At 41.5% G+C, this 18759-nt stretch overlaps 1 protein-coding gene across 13 annotated transcripts in view; it reads left to right on the forward strand.

Annotated features, from left to right (window-relative positions):
* Nucleotides 1-17896, forward strand: part of LOC122558001 (microtubule-associated serine/threonine-protein kinase 4-like) — a 485329-nt gene extending 467433 nt beyond the window's left edge. For all 13 annotated transcript variants that reach the window (XM_043706318.1, XM_043706336.1, XM_043706326.1 and 10 more), the window contains 6 exons: nt 2138-2335; nt 7655-7881; nt 7975-8097; nt 9974-10110; nt 13083-13261; nt 14561-17896. In XM_043706318.1, coding sequence (XP_043562253.1) covers nt 2138-2335; nt 7655-7881; nt 7975-8097; nt 9974-10110; nt 13083-13261; nt 14561-16593 — 2897 coding nt within the window. In that variant the 3' untranslated portion in view covers nt 16594-17896. The remainder of the gene's footprint in view (nt 1-2137; nt 2336-7654; nt 7882-7974; nt 8098-9973; nt 10111-13082; nt 13262-14560) is intronic.
* Nucleotides 17897-18759: the final 863 nt, after the last annotated feature.

The following is an 18759-nucleotide window of genomic DNA, read 5'->3' on the forward strand; positions in this document are numbered from 1 at the left end:
TTTCGGGTACTTATGCCCGAAACGTCGATTCTCCTTCTATCTTGGAAACAGACCACATTATAGGAATGGGGGTTGCTGGACATAAAGTTAAATAAATGCCAGGGACCTCATCAAGTGTGTCCTCGGACATTGTGGGAAACTAGGGAAAAAATTGCAGAGATGTTTGTATCATTGACAGCCACAGGTGAGGTGCCAAAAGACTAGGGGGTGTCTAATGTGGTGTTTATTTTAAAAAGACTGGAAAGAAAAGCCAGGGGCATATAGGCCAGTGAGTCTGATATCAGGGTTGGCTAAGTCGTTGGAGGGTATTCTATGTGAGACAATTTACATGCATTTGGAGAGGCAGACCCAATTAGAGATAGAATGGCTTTGTGCGTGGAAATCCTTTCTCACAAACTTAATTGAGTTTTGTGAGGATGTTACTAAGAGGGTAGATGAGGGTAAAGTGGTAGAGTTGTTTCCATGGACTTTAACAAGGCCTTTGACAAGGTAGACTGCTTAGTAAAATTAGATCACATGAGATTCAGGGAGAGCTTGCCAGTTGGATACAATAGGGCTTGACGGTCAGAGACAAAGGGTTGTGGTAGAAGGTTGTCTTTCAGACTGGAGACCTGTGACCAGCAATATTCCACACGGATTGGTACTGGATCCACTGTTTGTTATTTACATAAATGATTTGAATGAGGATATAAGAAGCATAATTGGTAAGTTTGTGGATGACAGCAAAATTGGTGCCATAATGGACGGTGAAGAAGGTTATTTAAGATACAATGGGATCTTAATCAGCTGGGCCAATAGGCTGAGGACTGGCAGACAGAGTGCAATTTAGATAAATGCGAGGTGTTGCATTTAGGTGAGACAAACCATGACCAGATTTACAAAATTAATGCTGGGAGTGTTATCAAAGACACCCTGGGATACAGGCACATAATTTCTGACAGTGGTATCAATGGTAGACAGGGTAGTGAAGAAGGCATTTGGCATGCTTGCTTTCATTGGTCAGAGCGTTGGGTAAAGGACTTAGGATGTTATGTTGCGGTTATACAGGATGTTAGTGAGGCCACTTTTGGAGTATTGCATATAGTTCTGGTCACCCTGCTGTAGAATGGATTTTATTAAGCTGAAAAGGGTACAGAAGAGATTTACAAGGATGTTACTGATATGGGAGGTTTTGAGTTATAAGGAGAGGCTGGATAGGATGGAATTTTTTTTCTCTGGAACACTAGAGGTTGAGTGTTGATTTCATAGAGGTTTATAAAATCATGAGAGAAGGTGAATAGCAAAGATCTTTTCCCCAAGGTGATCCAAAACTAGAGGGCATAAGTTTAAGGTGAGAGGGGCAACTTCTTCACACAGCGGGTTGTGTGTGTATGGAATGAGCAGTCAGAGGCAGTGGTAGATGCAAGTGACAGTAAAAGACAGTTGGATAGATACATGGATAGGGAAGGTTTAGAGAGCTATCGGTCAAATGCAGGCAAATGGAACTCATTTAATTTGGGATACCTGGTTGGCATGGACCTGTTGGGTTAAAGGATCTGTTTCTGTGCTGTATGACTCTATTAAATTGTGCAACTCCCTTTTTTATGGCTTGTGATTTGAGATGAAATCAGTTGCAATTTGCTGTGTTATCTAAATATTCATAAGTATTTCCCCAGTGTGACACAACACTCCTTCAAGCTCGCTAGCTTCTGTAATATGTAAATTCTTCAAGTTAGGGAAGCAGAATAGTATTTGTTTCAGTTTCCAATCAGTGAAACATTTCAATGTAGGAGGCAATGTAGCTTAATAATATGACTTTTTTTTATAAGCATTACCTCAGTTGTCTTCTCTTGTCCCGTATATATTAAATTTTCACAGCAGCTGGTCCTCTGCTGCTTCGTGAGATTGTTATATTAATTCCATTTGGAGAAAAGAGAAATAGAAGGATGAATGTCAGTGCAATATAAGCTGATTTTCAATTCATTGAAATGAGATATTGCTATTTAGATTTTTGCAGACAAGTGAGACTTTCAGCTCTTACTGTTAGATGTTGGGATGAGTGCAATATTTTCATTTTCAACTTTATAAGAATGAGCACTTAAAAAGAATGTCTAATGAAATGGGGAAATACTGATTGAATCCGTTTGCTTCTGAACAGTTGGCAGTTTTTCCGAACACCTGGATCAGATTAACACCAGGAGTGACAGTGTGGAAAGTACAGATATTTCGCCAAAGCCTGCAAGTGACAGTGTCACACAGCTAGCCCGTCAGCGATTGGAAAGTACAGAGAAAGAACGAACAAGAAAAGTGATGAAATCAGCCTCTGCCACTGCACTTTCACTCATGATTCCTGCAGGTATGACAATCAGGAGCAGCATATACAAACCGCATTGTCAGCTTAGTAATAGACAGCTCTCTAAATGTAAATGGTACCATAAACCACCTCAAAAGGTTTACACAGGTGAGTATGTTTTAGCAAGATCCATCATAAAACTATTTCAAGAAGAATTTCCAAGAATAAATGAGATAATTAATTGGATATATTGCATTTAATATTTCACAGTTTTGAAGTGATCTTTCTTTGATGCCCTTTATTAATGGCTCTGGGCAAGCAATGTGCTACTGACATAATATAAAGCCCATTAAGACACATGTCTCTGTGCAAATAATAAGATTGCCATTCTCTGTCTTTCATATTTGCATCTTTTAGGGTAAGCATTCCACACAATAAACTAGTTTAAAATTGAATGCTTTCTTTCTCTAAACTATTTTGTCCATGCTTTCAAGTTTATTTGGACATTTGCTGTAGTTCAGCACCATTCGCAACAACTCAGAAATTAAAACAATCTCTGTCCATATGTAGCAGGACCTGGACTATATTAAGACTTTTGATTCATGGCAAGTAATATTTGTGCCACATAAATGCCAGGCAATGACCATTTCCAACTAGTGAGAACCAAGCCATTTCCCCTTTACATTCTACAGTATTTCCATTGCTGAATTCCTCCAATGCTCCAGGCTAAGATCTGATGGGAGCTCAGAGGAGGTACCAACATTATAACCATGCCTTCTATATTTGTGCTGATGTATGAAGGATTTGGACCTGCACAGAAGTGGAATTAGAAGAATGTATGAATAGGTTTAATAATCATCACTGCTCCATTAAACCTAAAGCCAAAACACACAAGAAAATGTTAATTTCCTAAACACTGTATAAATAAATTAGCAACAAATACTTTTTTAAATAAGTAACTGACACAATTGTATACTCAAAATGCCATCACCTCAAACGTGCTTTTTGCAGCCTGATGCAATCACAGCTAATGTGTTAACACAGCCAGTGCACTTCAAAGTAATTCAAACTATGTAAGACACTTTCAGATGTGATAATACAAATACCTGTAAGTGCAAACCCTTGTGAAATAAAAATGTTCAATATTAATTAATGCAATTGACAGTGTTCATTTCAGCAGCATCCGGTACATTGTCCTCTCAATGGTTTGTGAATTCCTGTAGTCTTGGTTTAGGAAATTCCACAATACTTTTAAAATAATTCAATTCCGTTGTTTTCCTGTTCCCACTAAGTGGCTGTTCCATTGTGGAGAAGTTTAACAGATCCCCCGCTTCTCCCCGAACTTCAGCCATTTCTCCTTTTTTGTGAACCTATTTTTAAAATTCACTTGTGGAATGTGGGAATTGCTAGCTGGCCAGAATTTATTGACCATTCCTAATTACCCTTGAGAAGGTGGTGATGAGCAGCCTTCTGAAACTGCTGTGGTTCACCTGTTTGTGGGTTGACCCACAATGCCATTAGAAAGAGAATTCCAATATGTTGACCCAGCAACCACGACCAAAATACTGGGAATGCTGGAAACTTGAAATAAAAACAGCAAGTGCTGGAGAAAATCAGCAATTCTGACAGCAGCTGTGGAGGAAGAAGAGAGCTAACATTTTGAGTCCGATCAGATTCCTTTTCAGAATACAAAGGTCATATTGAACTCAAAACATTAACTCTATATTTCTCTCCCCACAGATGAAAAGTTAATTATTTTTTGTTCACTTGTGGGATATGGGTGTCACTGGCTGGCCAGCCTTTATTGCTCATCCCTAGTTGCCCTTGAGAAGGTGGTGGTGAGCTGCTTTCTTGAACTGGTGCAGCCCATGTGCTGGAGGTTGACCCACAAAGTCATTAGGGAGGGAATTCCAGCAATTGTGAAGGAATGACGATACATTTTCAAGTCAGGATGGCTAGTGACTTGGAGGGGAACTTGCAGATGATGGCGTTCCCATGTATCTCTGCCCTTGCCCTTCTAGATGAAAGTAGTCATGGGTTTAGGAGGTGCTGCCTGAGGATCTTTGGTGATTTTTTGCAGTGCATCTTGTAGATAGTATACACTGTTGCTACTGAGCATTGGTGATGGAGGGAGTGGATGTTTGTGGATGTAATGCCAGTCAAGTGAGCTGTTATGACCTGGATGGTGTCAAGTTTCTTCAGTTTTGATGGAGCTGCACTCATCCAGGCAAGTGGGAGTATTCCATCACATTCCTGATGTGCCTTGTAGATGATGGACAGGCTTTGGTGAGTCAGTCGTATTCCTAGTCTCTGACCTGCTCTTGTAGCCACTGCATTTACGTGGTGAGTTCAGTTGAGTCTCTGGTCAATAATAACCCCCAGGATTTTTATAGTAGGGGATTCAGTGATGGCATCACCATTGAATGTCAAAGTGTGCTGGTTAGATTGTTTTTTTTAGTGGAGATGGTCATACCTGGCATTTGTGTGACACAAATGTTATTATCTGCCCTTTCTGTGCTTTCAGACCCTGTCCCAACCTTTGTAGCCCCTCTCTGTCATTGCATCCCTGTGTAGCTTTTTGTCCCATCCCTCTTTGCAGCCATTCTTTACCTTCCTCTTGTTTACAGATCTAACTCCCACACACTTTGCCACTGTTCCTACCTCACTTTGCAACTTCCCTTCCCTCACCCCAGGTTGCAGCTACTGTCTCCTCCTCTGCAGCTCCTCCACTCCCCGCAGTGCCTGTCTTCCTGCAGCTCCTCTCTCATTGCAGCTTCTAATCTTCCACTGGTTACTCTCCTTCTCCCACTGCAATCCTCTTACTCCTTTCTTCCTCGCCTCACCCCCATACTCACCCTCAGCTGCTCCCACTCCCCGACCTCCACAGGGCCTCCATACTTTGCAGTCACATTTCATCCCCAGGCCTTTGATCTTGTTCCCTAGCCTGAAGCCCTAATCTTTCAGGCCTTGCTCAGCAACTTCACTCCCCTTCCTGGTGGTCTAATTTCCTGTTCCCATTCCTGCTTCCTTGTCACTTGATGACTCTATACCACTCACCTCTCCCCTCCAACCGCAGGCTGGTTCTCTCCCATGTTTGCTCCTGGAGCTGATTGCTTCTTCAGAATTTCCAGACCATTGATGGAGGTGACTTCTATCTGATTGGCCACATCCAACGAATGAATTCTAGATGATTCAGGAGCAGATCTCCCCACTGTTCTTCTTGTAGTTTGAGTGCAGAGCCATAATATCTACCAAAATACTTTGGGTTTCCTCTTGTTTTTGTCCCTTGTTTTTAAACTTTCTGTATACTCCATCGACCATGATTATTCTCAACCAATCCCTCAGACCTGTCAGGGACGTGGCTTTGTCATTGAAGTTAGGGATATCGATTGTTCCTTTTAGCTTATTTACAAAGCAACCTGAAGTTTTAGGAGACTGTGTATAGCAATGACACGTTAGTTTAAGCATATTAATTACCCAGAAGCAAAGCCAGTAAGCAGCCCAACAATGTACAAACAGTATTTCTGCATTTTTAATGAAAAAAAGACACCGCAGTCATTTTTATGTGTGGAACTGCAAGCTATAATTAGTAATTCTTTCAAGTTTTGTGCCTCTCCAGCCTGTAGAAAACCTTTAATTAGGAACCAGATTACATGCTTGCCACTGTGACAAGTTTTAATGAGGATTTAAGATTTGATGATGTATGCATTTTCTTTAGAAGATTTGTTGCATGTTACAGAAAGCTGTGATTAGTATAACAAGCGCAACTGAAGTTTTATGAGTAATTAATATGCTTCTAGGTGTATTGGAATAACTATAACTCAAGCTATGCTAATGAAGATGGTTTGGACAAAGATGTTTAAATTCATTACTGCCTTGGAAGCTGTATAACAAGGGAGAACCAGTGGCAGCTATATTCCTCATTCATTTAGACTGCATTTCCTCTCAGAAATTGTAGGTTTTGTTTTTAGCAAGGGGGGCAGAATCACCTCGGAATATTGTCCATTAAGCCCTTCACATCTTTTTGCAGACATTTTCACACAGGGTGTTGGTCCAGTATGGGTTACCTGTGCAGCTCTGCTCAGTGACCGATTAATGGTAGCTTCCCCTTGAACATCATTACTGGGTTTTATGGATCCCTTGCAGTGACTGGCCAGTTTGTCTCCAGTGCTACCCATTTTCCATGAAGATCAAATGTACTCTAAAGTGAACTAAATATTTTATCACACCTTTGGTAAATTAGTTTGCAGAGCAAGAAGTCTGAACATGATCCCTTCAAGTGGGCCTCTCAATTCAATTTTCTTTGATTATACATGGAGGGGCACATTTAGATTAATGTTTTAATTAAGTGACTAATCATTTCATTAAAGGACCAACACATTAGAACTAAATGGAAACCAAGTGATGAGCTCTGATTTGAAGTTTGAAGTTGCTTGAGTGCAAATTTTTGAAAGTAACAAATTTTTGCTTCAGCTGAGATGAGGTGAACAAATTCTACCAGATTTTCTATTTATTAAGAACATGATGTGGACTATGCTGAGTGCCATCCTAAATGTGTGCAACCATCTCACAAAGATCAGTGCCAGGAACTATAACTTGTACAATGGTAATTTCCAGGGTAGACTTTAAGGTCATTCCCCCACCAAGAACAAACTTCCTGCTTCTCCATCATATCCAGAGGGAGCTGATAGCCCCTGGTCACCCTGCAGTTGACCTAGGAACAGGAGAATCAACGTTTCAGGCATAAGCCCTTCTTCAGTCGATTCTCCTGTTCCTTGGATGCTGCCTGACATGCTGCGCTTTTCCAGCAACACATTTTCAGCTCTGATCTCCAGCATCTGCAGTCCTCACTTTCTCCCTGCAGTTGACCTAACCTAACTTCTAAGGTCTGTCTCCGAAAACAGACTGGGCTGGCTGTCTGATCCATTGAGCATTTGGCAAATTTTATCTCCCAAAATCAGCTGCACAATTAAAATCTAATTCAGAGCATTTAGGTTTTTTTCCATGAGGTATGCGAGTCTCTGGCTAAGCCATCAATTATTGCCCAGAAGGCAGTTAAGAGTCAACCACATTGCCATGGCTCTGGAATGACATGTGTCCAGACCATATAAGGATGGTAGATTTCTTCTCTAAATGACTCTAATTGAACAAGGGTATTTTTACAACAATTTTAATTCAGACTTCACCAGAGATTCAAACTCATGACTCCAGACCATTAGACTTGGCTTCTGGATTATTATTCCACTGATATTTCCACCACTTCCACTTCTTGATACTTAACGTTGATGGGAAGGTCGATTCTCCACATGTTTTCCCATATATTCAATCAACAACTAACCACACACCTAAAAATTTCATTTTCATTGTGCCCTTTCATTTCAGATGTTTTCGGTGCTTCTCCGTTGGCGAGTCCAATCTCCCCACATTCTCTTTCCTCTGACCCTTCATCGAGAGACTCCTCACCCAGTCGGGACTCCTCCACGAGCTCTGGAAGTCCAAAGCCTCCTATAATTATCTACAGTTCAGGAAAGAAATATGGTTTCACACTCCGAGCCATTAGAGTCTACATGGGGGACAGTGATGTTTATACCGTCCATCATATTGTTTGGGTAAGTGCCTGTGAGACAATGAAGTGTATAGGTTCATGTTTTGATTATTAACAAAAAATTAAATCATTTTTTCTCTTTATTTTTGGCCACTAGAACGTTGAAGAAGGAAGTGCAGCTCACACTGCAGGATTAAAGGCTGGCGATCTAATCACACATGTAAATAGCGAGCCAGTACTTGGTCTGGTTCACACAGAGGTGGTCGAACTGCTTGTCAAGGTACGTTTATAAAGCATTTATATCTGACCAGCAGAATGCTTCTAAACAAGATATTGGGGTGCAAGTGTACGTTTAATTCCTTTATAAACTTATCACTCTTTCATTGAATTCGAGTGCCTAAAACTGAATAATTTTGTGGTCATGTTAAATTTGAAAACCAGATTATTATGTTGTCCTATGGAAAATAGCATTCAAGAGACTTTTTGCAACAATTTATTAATATTTATGCTGTCTTTCCAAATTAACATGACCTCCCATGCAATGGACTGTAGAAAGCTGTAACCCAAAGGGTTCTGGGATATTTGTGAATGAAATACAGAAACCTAGCACACTGGTGCAACAGGTAATCAGAAAGGCTAATGGAGTGTCGGCCCTTATTTCAAAGGGGTTGGAGTGTAAGAGTAGGGAAGACTTACTGCAATTGCACAAGGTACTGGTGAGACCACATCGGGAGTACAGTGAGCAGTTTTGGTTGTGGTATTTAAGGAAATATATAATTTCATTGCAGGCAGTTCAGAGTGGTTCACAAGGATGATATAAATGGCAGGTCAGTGGGACTGAACAGTGGCAAATAGAATGTAATCCTGAAAAATGAGGTGAAGCATTTTGGGAGGGCTGACTAGGCAAGGGTCTACACAACCGTGGGAATTAGACGATCAGAGGAAACTTGGTGAGCATGTCCACAGATGTTGAAGGCAACAGGGCAAGTGAATAATGTGGTTAAGAACAATTATGGGATACTTGCCTTTATTAGTCAAGGCATTGAATAGAAGAGCAGGGAGGTTATGATGGAGCTACAGGAAGAGTTAGCTAGGCTACAGCTAGAGTACTACGTGCAGTTCTGGTTGCAGCACTCTAGGAGGATGAGATTGCGTGAGAGAGGATGCAGAGGAGATTCACCAGGAAGTTGCCTGGACTGCAGTGATTCAGCAATGATGACAGATGAGATAGGTTGGGGTTGTTTTCCCTGCAGCAGAGAAGGATGATTAAAGTGTATAAAATTGAGTAGAGTAGAGAGGGATAAACCTTTTCCCCTTAGTTTTTGATTCCTTTACTAAGGGCTATTGTTTTAAGTAAAGGGCAGAAAACTTAGAGGGAAGTTAAGGAAGAATTGTTTCCACGCAGAGGGTGTTGAGGATCTGGGACTCACTGCCTGAAAGAGAGTTAAGATGGGAACCATCTAACATAGAAGAAATATTTAGATGATCACTTGAAGTGCCATTACATGCAAGACTATGGTCCAAGGACTAGAAGGTGGGACTAGAGAAGTTGGCCGCTTGATACTGGCATGGAAATGATGGTCCAAACAGCCTTTTCTGTGCTGTAAAACTCCAATACTTCTATGACGGTATCACTATGTTGCTGCCTTGCCCGTAAAGTGGCAGAATATATGCAGGAATACAGGGGAAGATTAAGACTGAATTAAGTTGAATGTTAGCATCCGTCCTCCAAACCTCCTAATTAGTTCACTGTTTTTATACATTCATCTCTGGGTGATTTTCTTCCAACAAACTGAATTCCTCTGGCTCTACCTGTTTGATTAAAAACGCTGGTTATTTTAACACTTTACCAATATTTTAGGAACCATTCCAATTTGGAACATAAAATGTTGGAGAAAGTGAGGACAGCAGGTGCTGGAGAGTCAGAGTCGTAAAGTGTGACGCTGGGAAAGCACGGCAGGTCAGGCAGCATTCGAGGAACAGGAGAGTCGACATTTTAGGCATCAGTCCTTCATCAGGAAAATGTTAGCTTCAGCTGAATTGCAGCTGGAGAATGATCTTATCTGTACTTTGCAGAGAGGTTAGCTGTGAAACGTTTTCATGAACTGAATGTTGATTTCTGCACGAGTAACCATTTTCCTGTGTATTGTGACTAGAGTGGAAACAAGGTTGCTATCACAACCACACCTTTTGAGAACACATCAATAAGAACTGGTCCAGCGAGAAGGCCCAGCCACAGAAGCAGGATGATGAGGAGGAGTAAAAAAACAAAAAAGAAGGAAGGCCAAGAAAGGTATCTGCCCTGTTCCTGCCTTTTATAATTGTGCGCAAAGCTTGAAGCAAAAAGAAATCAGCCAATCGAGCATGTTCCTTCCCAAACCCAGGAATCATGACTTTATCACAGATTGTGTTTGCCCACCCTATTAACCCAAGAGCATGCGATGGCCATGTGGTGTTATTGCTGGACTGTTAATCCCAGGTAATAGATTATAGATTCATAGAGATGTACAGCATGGAAACAGACCCTTCAGTCCAACCCGTCCACGCCGACCAGATATCCCAACCCAATCTAGTCCCACCTGCCAGCACCCGGCCCATATCCCTCCAAACCCTTCCTATTCATATACCCATCCAAATGCCTCTTAAATGTTGCAATTGTACCAGCCTCCACCACCTCTCTCTATAGCCCAAATCCTCCAACCCTGGCAACATCCTTGTAAATTTTTTCTGAACACTTTCAAGTTTCACAACATCTTTCCGATAGGAAGGAGACCAGAATTGCACATAATATTCCAACAGTGGCCTAAATCAATGTCCTGTACAGCTGCAACATGACGCAGATCTGAGTTCGAATCCTGCAATAGCAGAAGGTGGAATTTGAATTCAATTTTAAAAAATTGGATTAAGAGTTTAATGATGACCAGGATTCATTGTTGATTGCTGGAAAAACTCATCTGGTGGAGTCACGTTCTACAGGGAAGGAAATTTGCCATCCTTACCTTTGTCCTAGATGTGACTCCAGATCCACAGTAATATGGTTGACTCTTAACTGCCCTCTTGGCAATTAGCGATGGGCAATAAATGCTGGCCTGGCCAGTGATGCCCTCATCCTATGAATGAACGAATAAACAAAAAATTCAACTGAGCTATCAAAATCTCCAACAGCGGATCCTTCTAAACCTTCTTTCCACTGAGCAAGCTAGAATCTCTTTGGAGCATTCAATTTGATCTTTATGACCAGGCAACTAATATAAGTCATTCGACTTTGTCAGAGTTGTAGGGTGCCTCTTTCTGTCAGTGTGCAGCCCATCACTGATTGCTGTGGGGCTGTTGTTGCTGTCCTCGTGTCTTCAGGCTCTTATTGAGTGCCTCCTCCCACAGCTCATTCAACCTCTATGGTCGTGGCCCATTCTGATTCTTCACTCAACCTTTGCAATCACCATCTCCTTATACATCCTAATTCTCTCCATCCTCACATCTGTACTGTACTAACTCTCCAGGACTATTAGCTCCACTTTCCCGTTATTTCAGCTCTTGCTTTCAGGAGAATCATTGACTTGCAAAAGAAGCAGGAAGGATGACCACAGCTCAAAGGCCTGAACAACCATCAGCAACCTGAAAATTCATTTGTTCACCTAACACCAAGATAGAACTCTTTAAAAGTAGGTTCTCATCCAATCACCCTAGATGGTTCCAATTTACCTGCAAAGGGTACAACACACTCCATAAATATGACAAATAATCCACCCTTTATTGTAAGCCTGTCCATTAGAAAGCAGTGGATATTCCTTTGGTCAGCTTCACACTAGGTTGTGTGTATCATCTGTCTATCAGATAATGGAGGGCTGGACCCTCTGGGCTGGTGACTATTTATGCAGTGAACTTGTCGTGGCTGTTCAGCTCCAGATTGAATCCTGGGTCTTAGTGAGGAATGGAATAGGCTGCACTCTCCAGTTTCACTTTATCCCAGCTCAGACTTTCTCCGCATAAGGCAATCTTTTATTGGGGAATTTTCATGAGTCCTGGAATTATGTCCCTGCTACAAACCTTGACTTGTGAAGTGAGAGTGAGCTTCACCTTCTGCCTTGTTCAACGTGTCCTGATCATTTCTGGACACAGCTCTCTTTCCCAGTCTCTTGGTGCAAGTCTATAGTTCCTGTAATCACAGGATCTTCCTTTCCCTGTCACTGTACCTCCCTCCCCCTGTCTCACTGTTCCTGCCATCACAGGTTCCCTCTGTCTCCCTCCCCTGGGAGCTCACACAAAATGTGAGTGATGTGGTTGGGAAGGGGGTGTGGAATGTAGAGGTTTTGGAAAAAAGCTTTGGAGATGATTTTCTACTCAGGAACCGAGTACCTGACCATGAGGTTTGTCCCCACCATTGAAGGATTCTGGCAACCCTGACAGTATTCGCTGGTTGACCACGCAAATGTTTATTTATCCCTAAGCCATCCCTGAATTGCAGTTTGTTCAAGGATACTAGGCACCAATTGGATCATTAATGTCCTGCTACCAGTAGCTAGGAATCCCCCATTAGGTCCTTGTGTCTTCCCACCAAAGGAGAGGTCGTGTCATCACCAAGAGACTGATACACAGCTTCTTCCATGATTTGGCATGGTGGATCCCACCAGAGAGACCCAGCTCAGTGGTTCCCACTGCAATGGATATACTCAATATTCTTGCTCTGTAAACATTTCCAAGAGGGCTTACCAGACCGATTCCTAGGGGAGAGTTGAATAAGTTATGCCTATATTCATTGGCGTTCTCCCCCCCCCCCCCCCCCCCCCCCCCCCCCCCCCCATGGGGTGTCTAGAACTGGAAAAGTGGGATGCAGGTTATAAAGTAAGGCTTCTCTCATTAAAGACTGATGTGAGGAGGAACTTCTTCTCTCAGAGGATCATTGGACTTTGGAATCATCTTCCAAAGAGAGATGTGGAGACCATATCATTGAATATAATTGAGAGTGAGCTGACAGGTTCCTGATTGACAAAGGATTGGGGCATGTGGAGGGCAGGAGATGGAGTTACGGTCACAATCAGATCAGCCATTACCTTATTGAAATGGCGGAACAGGCCCGAGGGGCAGAGTCGTGTTCTGTTCCTATGTCTTATGATCAAACGCTATTATGCTTTCTTCCAGTTTCGGCACATCTTCAGTAAGCTTTTGAGTTCTGCGTTCATTTTGTTAACACACTTAAAATCATTGATCTCCAGCAAAAACAAAACTGCAATCTAACAAGTAAAATCCCTGCTCTTTTTTTTACAGAAGGCGGTCGCTCTTTAAAAAATTTGCGAAACAGCCCGTTATACTTCACACTAGCCGGAGTTTCTCCTCACTGAATCGCTCGCTGTCATCTAGTGACAGCATGCCTGGGTCCCCAACACACAGTCTATCTCCCAGGTCACCAACACAAAGCTTCCGCTCCGCCCCTGATTTTCAATCTGGTGAGTTTTCAGCCATCGCTGTTAGAATTGTTGGATAATTCTAACCTCTGCCAGACACTGTTAATACAATAGTGTTGCGTGTCAGCCATAGCTCAGTTGCCTCGGTGTCAGAAGGTTGTGGCAGATCACAATCCAGCCACAAAAGCCTAAACTGGCACCCTACTGTGGTATTGGAGGAATGCATGCTGACAATTCAAGACAGGTGTGATCCAAGATGAGTATTACTGTTAATCCCATTGCTGTAACTTCCCTGAATGTATGAATGTAAACAAGAGCTATTGTTAAGTGATGGCCACATAACGTTAAGCCTTTATTCTGATCTTGATGCTAATCATTAATGCTAGTCCCTGCCAGCTTAACAATGAAGTTTGACTGCATATACATTCCATAGAATCCCTTCAGTGTGGAAAGAGGCCATTTGGCCCATTGAGCCCTGAACCAATCTACCAGAGAGCATCCCAGCCACCCTCCCACCCTATCCCTGTAACCCTGTTTCCCATGGTCAGTCCACCTAATCTGCACATCTTTGGATGGTGTAAGGAAACTGGAGCGCCTGGTGAAAATCATGCAGACGCAGAGAGAAGGTGCAAACTCCACACAGACAAGGCTGGAATTCAAGCTGGGTCCTTGGCATTGTGAGGCAGCAGTGCTAACCACTGAGCCACCATGTGTCCTGGTGTTCAGAAAATTTAGAGTAGGTTCGAGGAAGAATCCAGTCAAATGATTCTCCCCATTTTCTTTTCCCTTCTTCCTCTGAAAGTTGACTCATGCTGTGGTAAAATTTCACAAGTGTCTACAGTCTCCATTCACAGCAATCATCACTCTGCACTTTTCAGTAATCGTCATCAGCTGTGAGACTCCAGTAATATTTTCATCTATCTTGCTTCTGTGATTTTGGGGCAAATGGCAGTACCTTATGATAAATGTTAATGTTCTGACAAACCAATACTCGCTCTGTTTATATGGCACATTATTGAACCTATATGGACATTTAAAATGAACCTGTTGTGTTAATGCTTTCAGTCGTGCACAGGAGTTATCAGATTCTAATTCCTGAGACTTCACAGTTGAAATCAGCAATTTACCATTTCATTTGTTGTAATAAGGTACTGAAAAGTCTTGTCATTATCAGAATGTTGTGTTACAACATTTAAATCTCATTAGCTACAAGTATAGAGGCAAGTTTAGTAAAGAACAAATTGCTTTTTTTGCATTGGAAGGTAAAATGTTCAAACTTAGGTTTAATTTCTGGGCAAACTATGAACAAACTAACCAATGTGAAATGTTTTGTTTTAATAGGTACAAATTCTTCACAAAGCAGCTCCCCTAGTTCGAGCGCCCCAAATTCTCCTGCTGGCTCTGGTCATGTCAGACCAAGTACGCTTCATGGATTGGGTTCAAAGCTAGGTGGACCAAAATATAGATCGGGCAGACGTAAATCAGCTGGTAGCATCCCTTTATCCCCCCTGGCACGAACTCCTTCTCCAACACCCCAACCAACTTCACCCCAGAGATCACCGTCACCTCTGCTTGGTCACTCCGTTGGAAGTTCCAAAATGGCGCAAACTTTTCCTGCTAAGATGCACTCACCGCCAACTATATTAAGGCACATGGTACGGCCTAAGAGTGCAGAACCTCCGAGATCACCATTATTGAAGAGAGTGCAGTCTGCTGAGAAACTCTCTCCCTCTTATACTTCTGACAAGAAACAATTGTGTGCTCGTAAGCATAGCCTTGAAACATCACAAGCAGAAGGAAGGAAAGAGTCTTTACAGAGAGATTCATGTCTACATAGTTTAGAAGAGAATGCATTTGAAATGTCATCCATCACCAAAGTTAGACCTGTGGAGCAGGGTTGTCTCAAGCGTTCTGTAGCAAGAAAAGTGGGAAGACAAGAGTCACTCGATGAAATTGAAAAAGAGAAACTAAAAGCAATAGTTGTAAGGAAGAAAAATTGGAATGTAAGACGAGAGTCTCTTCAAAAACAAAATGCTATACAAGAACCAAACTCTCGACATGAAAATGTAGCTCAAGCATCTGGAGAGATGGCTGAGTTTAATTTGAACATTGCTGACGATTCTAAGTGTAGTGAGATTAAAGTGCAAAGTTCAGATGAACAATGCATCACTGCATGTGGCCCACTGGTTTCTTCTTGTAAAACACTAGGTACAAGCTCTAATGACAATGACGTCCCAACGGTGTTGCAAACCGCTAACCCTGGTTCAGAAGTTGGAAGTTGCATATCAACTCCTAGTGTACCTAACCCTAAGAAAATTGCACAATCCTCAACCCCTTCCCTGGAGGTGGAGACATTCTCTGGTAAGGAAGGTGATGCAGAGTGGACTCGAAAACACTCCACTGCAGAACCAACTGTTTGTGAAAGGTTGGAAACCAAGACTTCAAATGTCGATGTTTTAGGAAGCAAAGTACGTGACAAAGAAACTAATAATAGTAAGGCTTCATCAGATATGTTCAAGAGCTCACCTGTCCACAACACTCAGCCAAAGACACTAACAGCTTTGATTAAAGAAGAATCCTCACTTGTGAAGAAAAACAATACATCAGCAAGTAACACCTGCACGGCTCACGGTCACTTAAGGTCAACCCCATCAGACTGTTCCAAGATAGTAACTGGAATGGCTCAAGTTGCTTTGGACAAACCGCAGTTAGCTTTAATGACTGAAAATGTTAGCAGGCAAATAACTGAATGTAAGATGGATGGTAGATCTATCTTAAGCCTAAAGCCATTGGAAGGCACCCTTGATATTGCTTTCTTGTCAGGTCCGAGTACATCAAAGGCAGAGAAATCTGCAAAGTCTGATCAGCAGAGTTCATCAGTAAAGAGCACGTTATGCCAGAAGCCTAACCTCAATAATAATGCACAACCATCTCTTTCAAAAAAGACATCTGCTGACTGTGGCAAGACAGATGAAACAAAGAATGTTTCTCAAAGCTTACTACTTCATCATTTGGCTGTGGAGGCCACCCCAGTTGGTGAAAAACCTGAGTCAAAGGAGAGCAGTTCACCCTGCTCAATAATGGAGAGAAGCTGTGAGACCAAATGTAGTCTCGGATCTACACCTCAAAGTGCAAGTGCGGAAGTACGTGCGTCAACTGAGAGAAACGACACCACAGACTTGAAGGGAAATAAGCAAGTTTGTCATTCAAAATCATGTTCTGTAAAGAAAGGGAACACTTGGAAAGATCCCCCATCAAAGTTTTCCTCTGTGCAACCTCCTTCTCCTGGTGGTACCCATCTGGAAGTGGACACAAGCAAACAGAAACAATGTCTGAAGGAAGCTGTGCAGGACAGGCAACCTAAGAATTCATAGCAGGTCAAAATAGAATGTTTTAGTGCAGTGAAAATGAGGGCAAAATAGCAAAAGGTATAAATAAACTGTGGTTTCCCTCACTCATAAGCATGGCAGTATCTGTTCTCAATAACTAAAGTTACTACCTTCACTAAAGTTTGTTCCCACGCACCCCCCCCCCCCCCCCCCCCCCGACCCCCCCACCACACCACCCAACCTCACTTCTCTCCCTTTCTCCAATTGCTTTGTTTATAATGATGAATTGAAATGTTCTGGTATTTATACAAGATCACTTGAATGTCTGAAATATTGTGCGTAGAAAGGGTTTTTTTTTGTAAATATAATGTAATAAATGGCTCCCACAGCTTTGGGGAAAAGCATTTGCAGACATAATTTAACAATGAAGATATCTAGCACACTCCTTGTCCTCTGTGGTAACAGGAATAAATGTTCATTGTGTGGTTAAAAAGTGGTGATGTCATTTCATCTGTAACAATATTTCACATGAAAGCCCCCTTAGTGGCATTTAATAAAAATTGCTGTATAAATGGAACATTTGTGTCGCTATGGGAAAGCTTGCTGTTTTTAGCAGGTAAAGCTAAAATTTACATTCCGTTTGAATGCATTGAGTGGCTTTGTACATTTCAAATAACATCATTTCATTCATGAGGAGAAACTGTGCAAAATACAGAAAGAGTTTTGTTTTTGTTCCAAAAGGAATGGGATCCATTGGAGTCAGTGCTGAATGATTTTTTTTTAAATTAATTTTGCTAAGCCTTGATTTATCTGATTCTGTGTAAGACAAAAACAGGCTTTGGTGTTTTCGTTTTGGTTGAAATAAACAGGAATGCAAAGGCAGAATCACATCACAATGTTGAAAAGATTTGGGCATGTATTACTTGGTTGAGAAAAATCCCAATAAAGATGTCATCTTCTATTCTGCAGCCTTCAAACAAAGTCTGTCTGTGCTCTTTGCTAGTTATAAAGCATATTAAACACTTGTTTACAAATGTATCAGAGGTGTAAATAACTATATGGCAATTTTATGTTTGCCAAATGTATGTGTGGCATTTTGGAAACCTCACAGGTATTTTGTTTGTATATGTACCAATTTATGTTTTTGTAATAATGTACCAACCAAGTGTTGAACATGTGAAGAATGTTGGGCTGTGTGGAATCTGGTTTTTATGTTCTGTTGTGGTGCAGGTGAAGTCAGGCGTATGCTGTATCTGTTGGCTTGGAGTACTCACTGTAGTTGGACTGATGCTTAAAGCAATGGTTTGAAATATGCTGTCAGAACTGTGCAATAAAAAAATTGTTTGCAGCTTCTGTGTTTTGTTTTTCCACCACAGAGCTTTGTGAATGTTCTAACTGTTGTATTGTAATGAAAAAAGAAATATTTATACCTATGCACTTGCATATCACAAAAAAATAAATGTTTTTCGGCATGAAAAAGTGTCTGTTCATTGCAGCGGTTGAAAATCTTAGGGTGTGTTCAATAAGCTCCTGAGGAAAACAAATGTAAAGCTCCAAGTTAGTGGTTGTAGTTATTCAAAGTTGGTCCTTCAATGTATGTGACATATTGGAAAAATGTGTCTAATTTATTTTTGCATGTCTTCTCATAGAAGATGGGTGTCACTGGCAAGTCCATCATTTATTGCCATTCCCCAATTGTTCATGAACTGGATGATTTGCTAGGCCATTTAAGAAAGAGACAAAAAACTGCAGATGCTGGAATCCAAAGTAGACACACTGCCTGGAAAAACACAGCAAGCCAGGCAGCATCAGAAGGTGGAGAAGTCGATGCTTTGGATATAATCCTTCTTCCAGCTTCCTGCTTGTCTACTCAGGCCATTTAAGAATGCAGTTAAAAACCCATGATATTGTTGTTGGTCTGGAGTGACATAAAGGCCATCCCAGGCAAGGATGGCAGATGTTCTACCTTAAAGGATATTAGGCAATGAAAGAGGCTTTTACAACAATATTTGTCATGGCGACCAGAACCGAGACATGTTTTGTATTCCAGATTTATCAGTTAAATTTAAATTCTACAAGTTGCCTTGGTGAGATTTGAACACACATCCCAGAGTATTGCCTGTATTACTAGACCAGTGGTGTTCACCTTCACCTCTGTGAAGGAAAACTTGATTTAATCATAGAATCTTACAACATATATTAAAGTCATTA

This window comes from Chiloscyllium plagiosum, chromosome 2 (assembly GCF_004010195.1).
Source record: "Chiloscyllium plagiosum isolate BGI_BamShark_2017 chromosome 2, ASM401019v2, whole genome shotgun sequence".
In the NCBI taxonomy this organism is placed as follows: Eukaryota; Metazoa; Chordata; class Chondrichthyes; order Orectolobiformes; family Hemiscylliidae; genus Chiloscyllium; species Chiloscyllium plagiosum.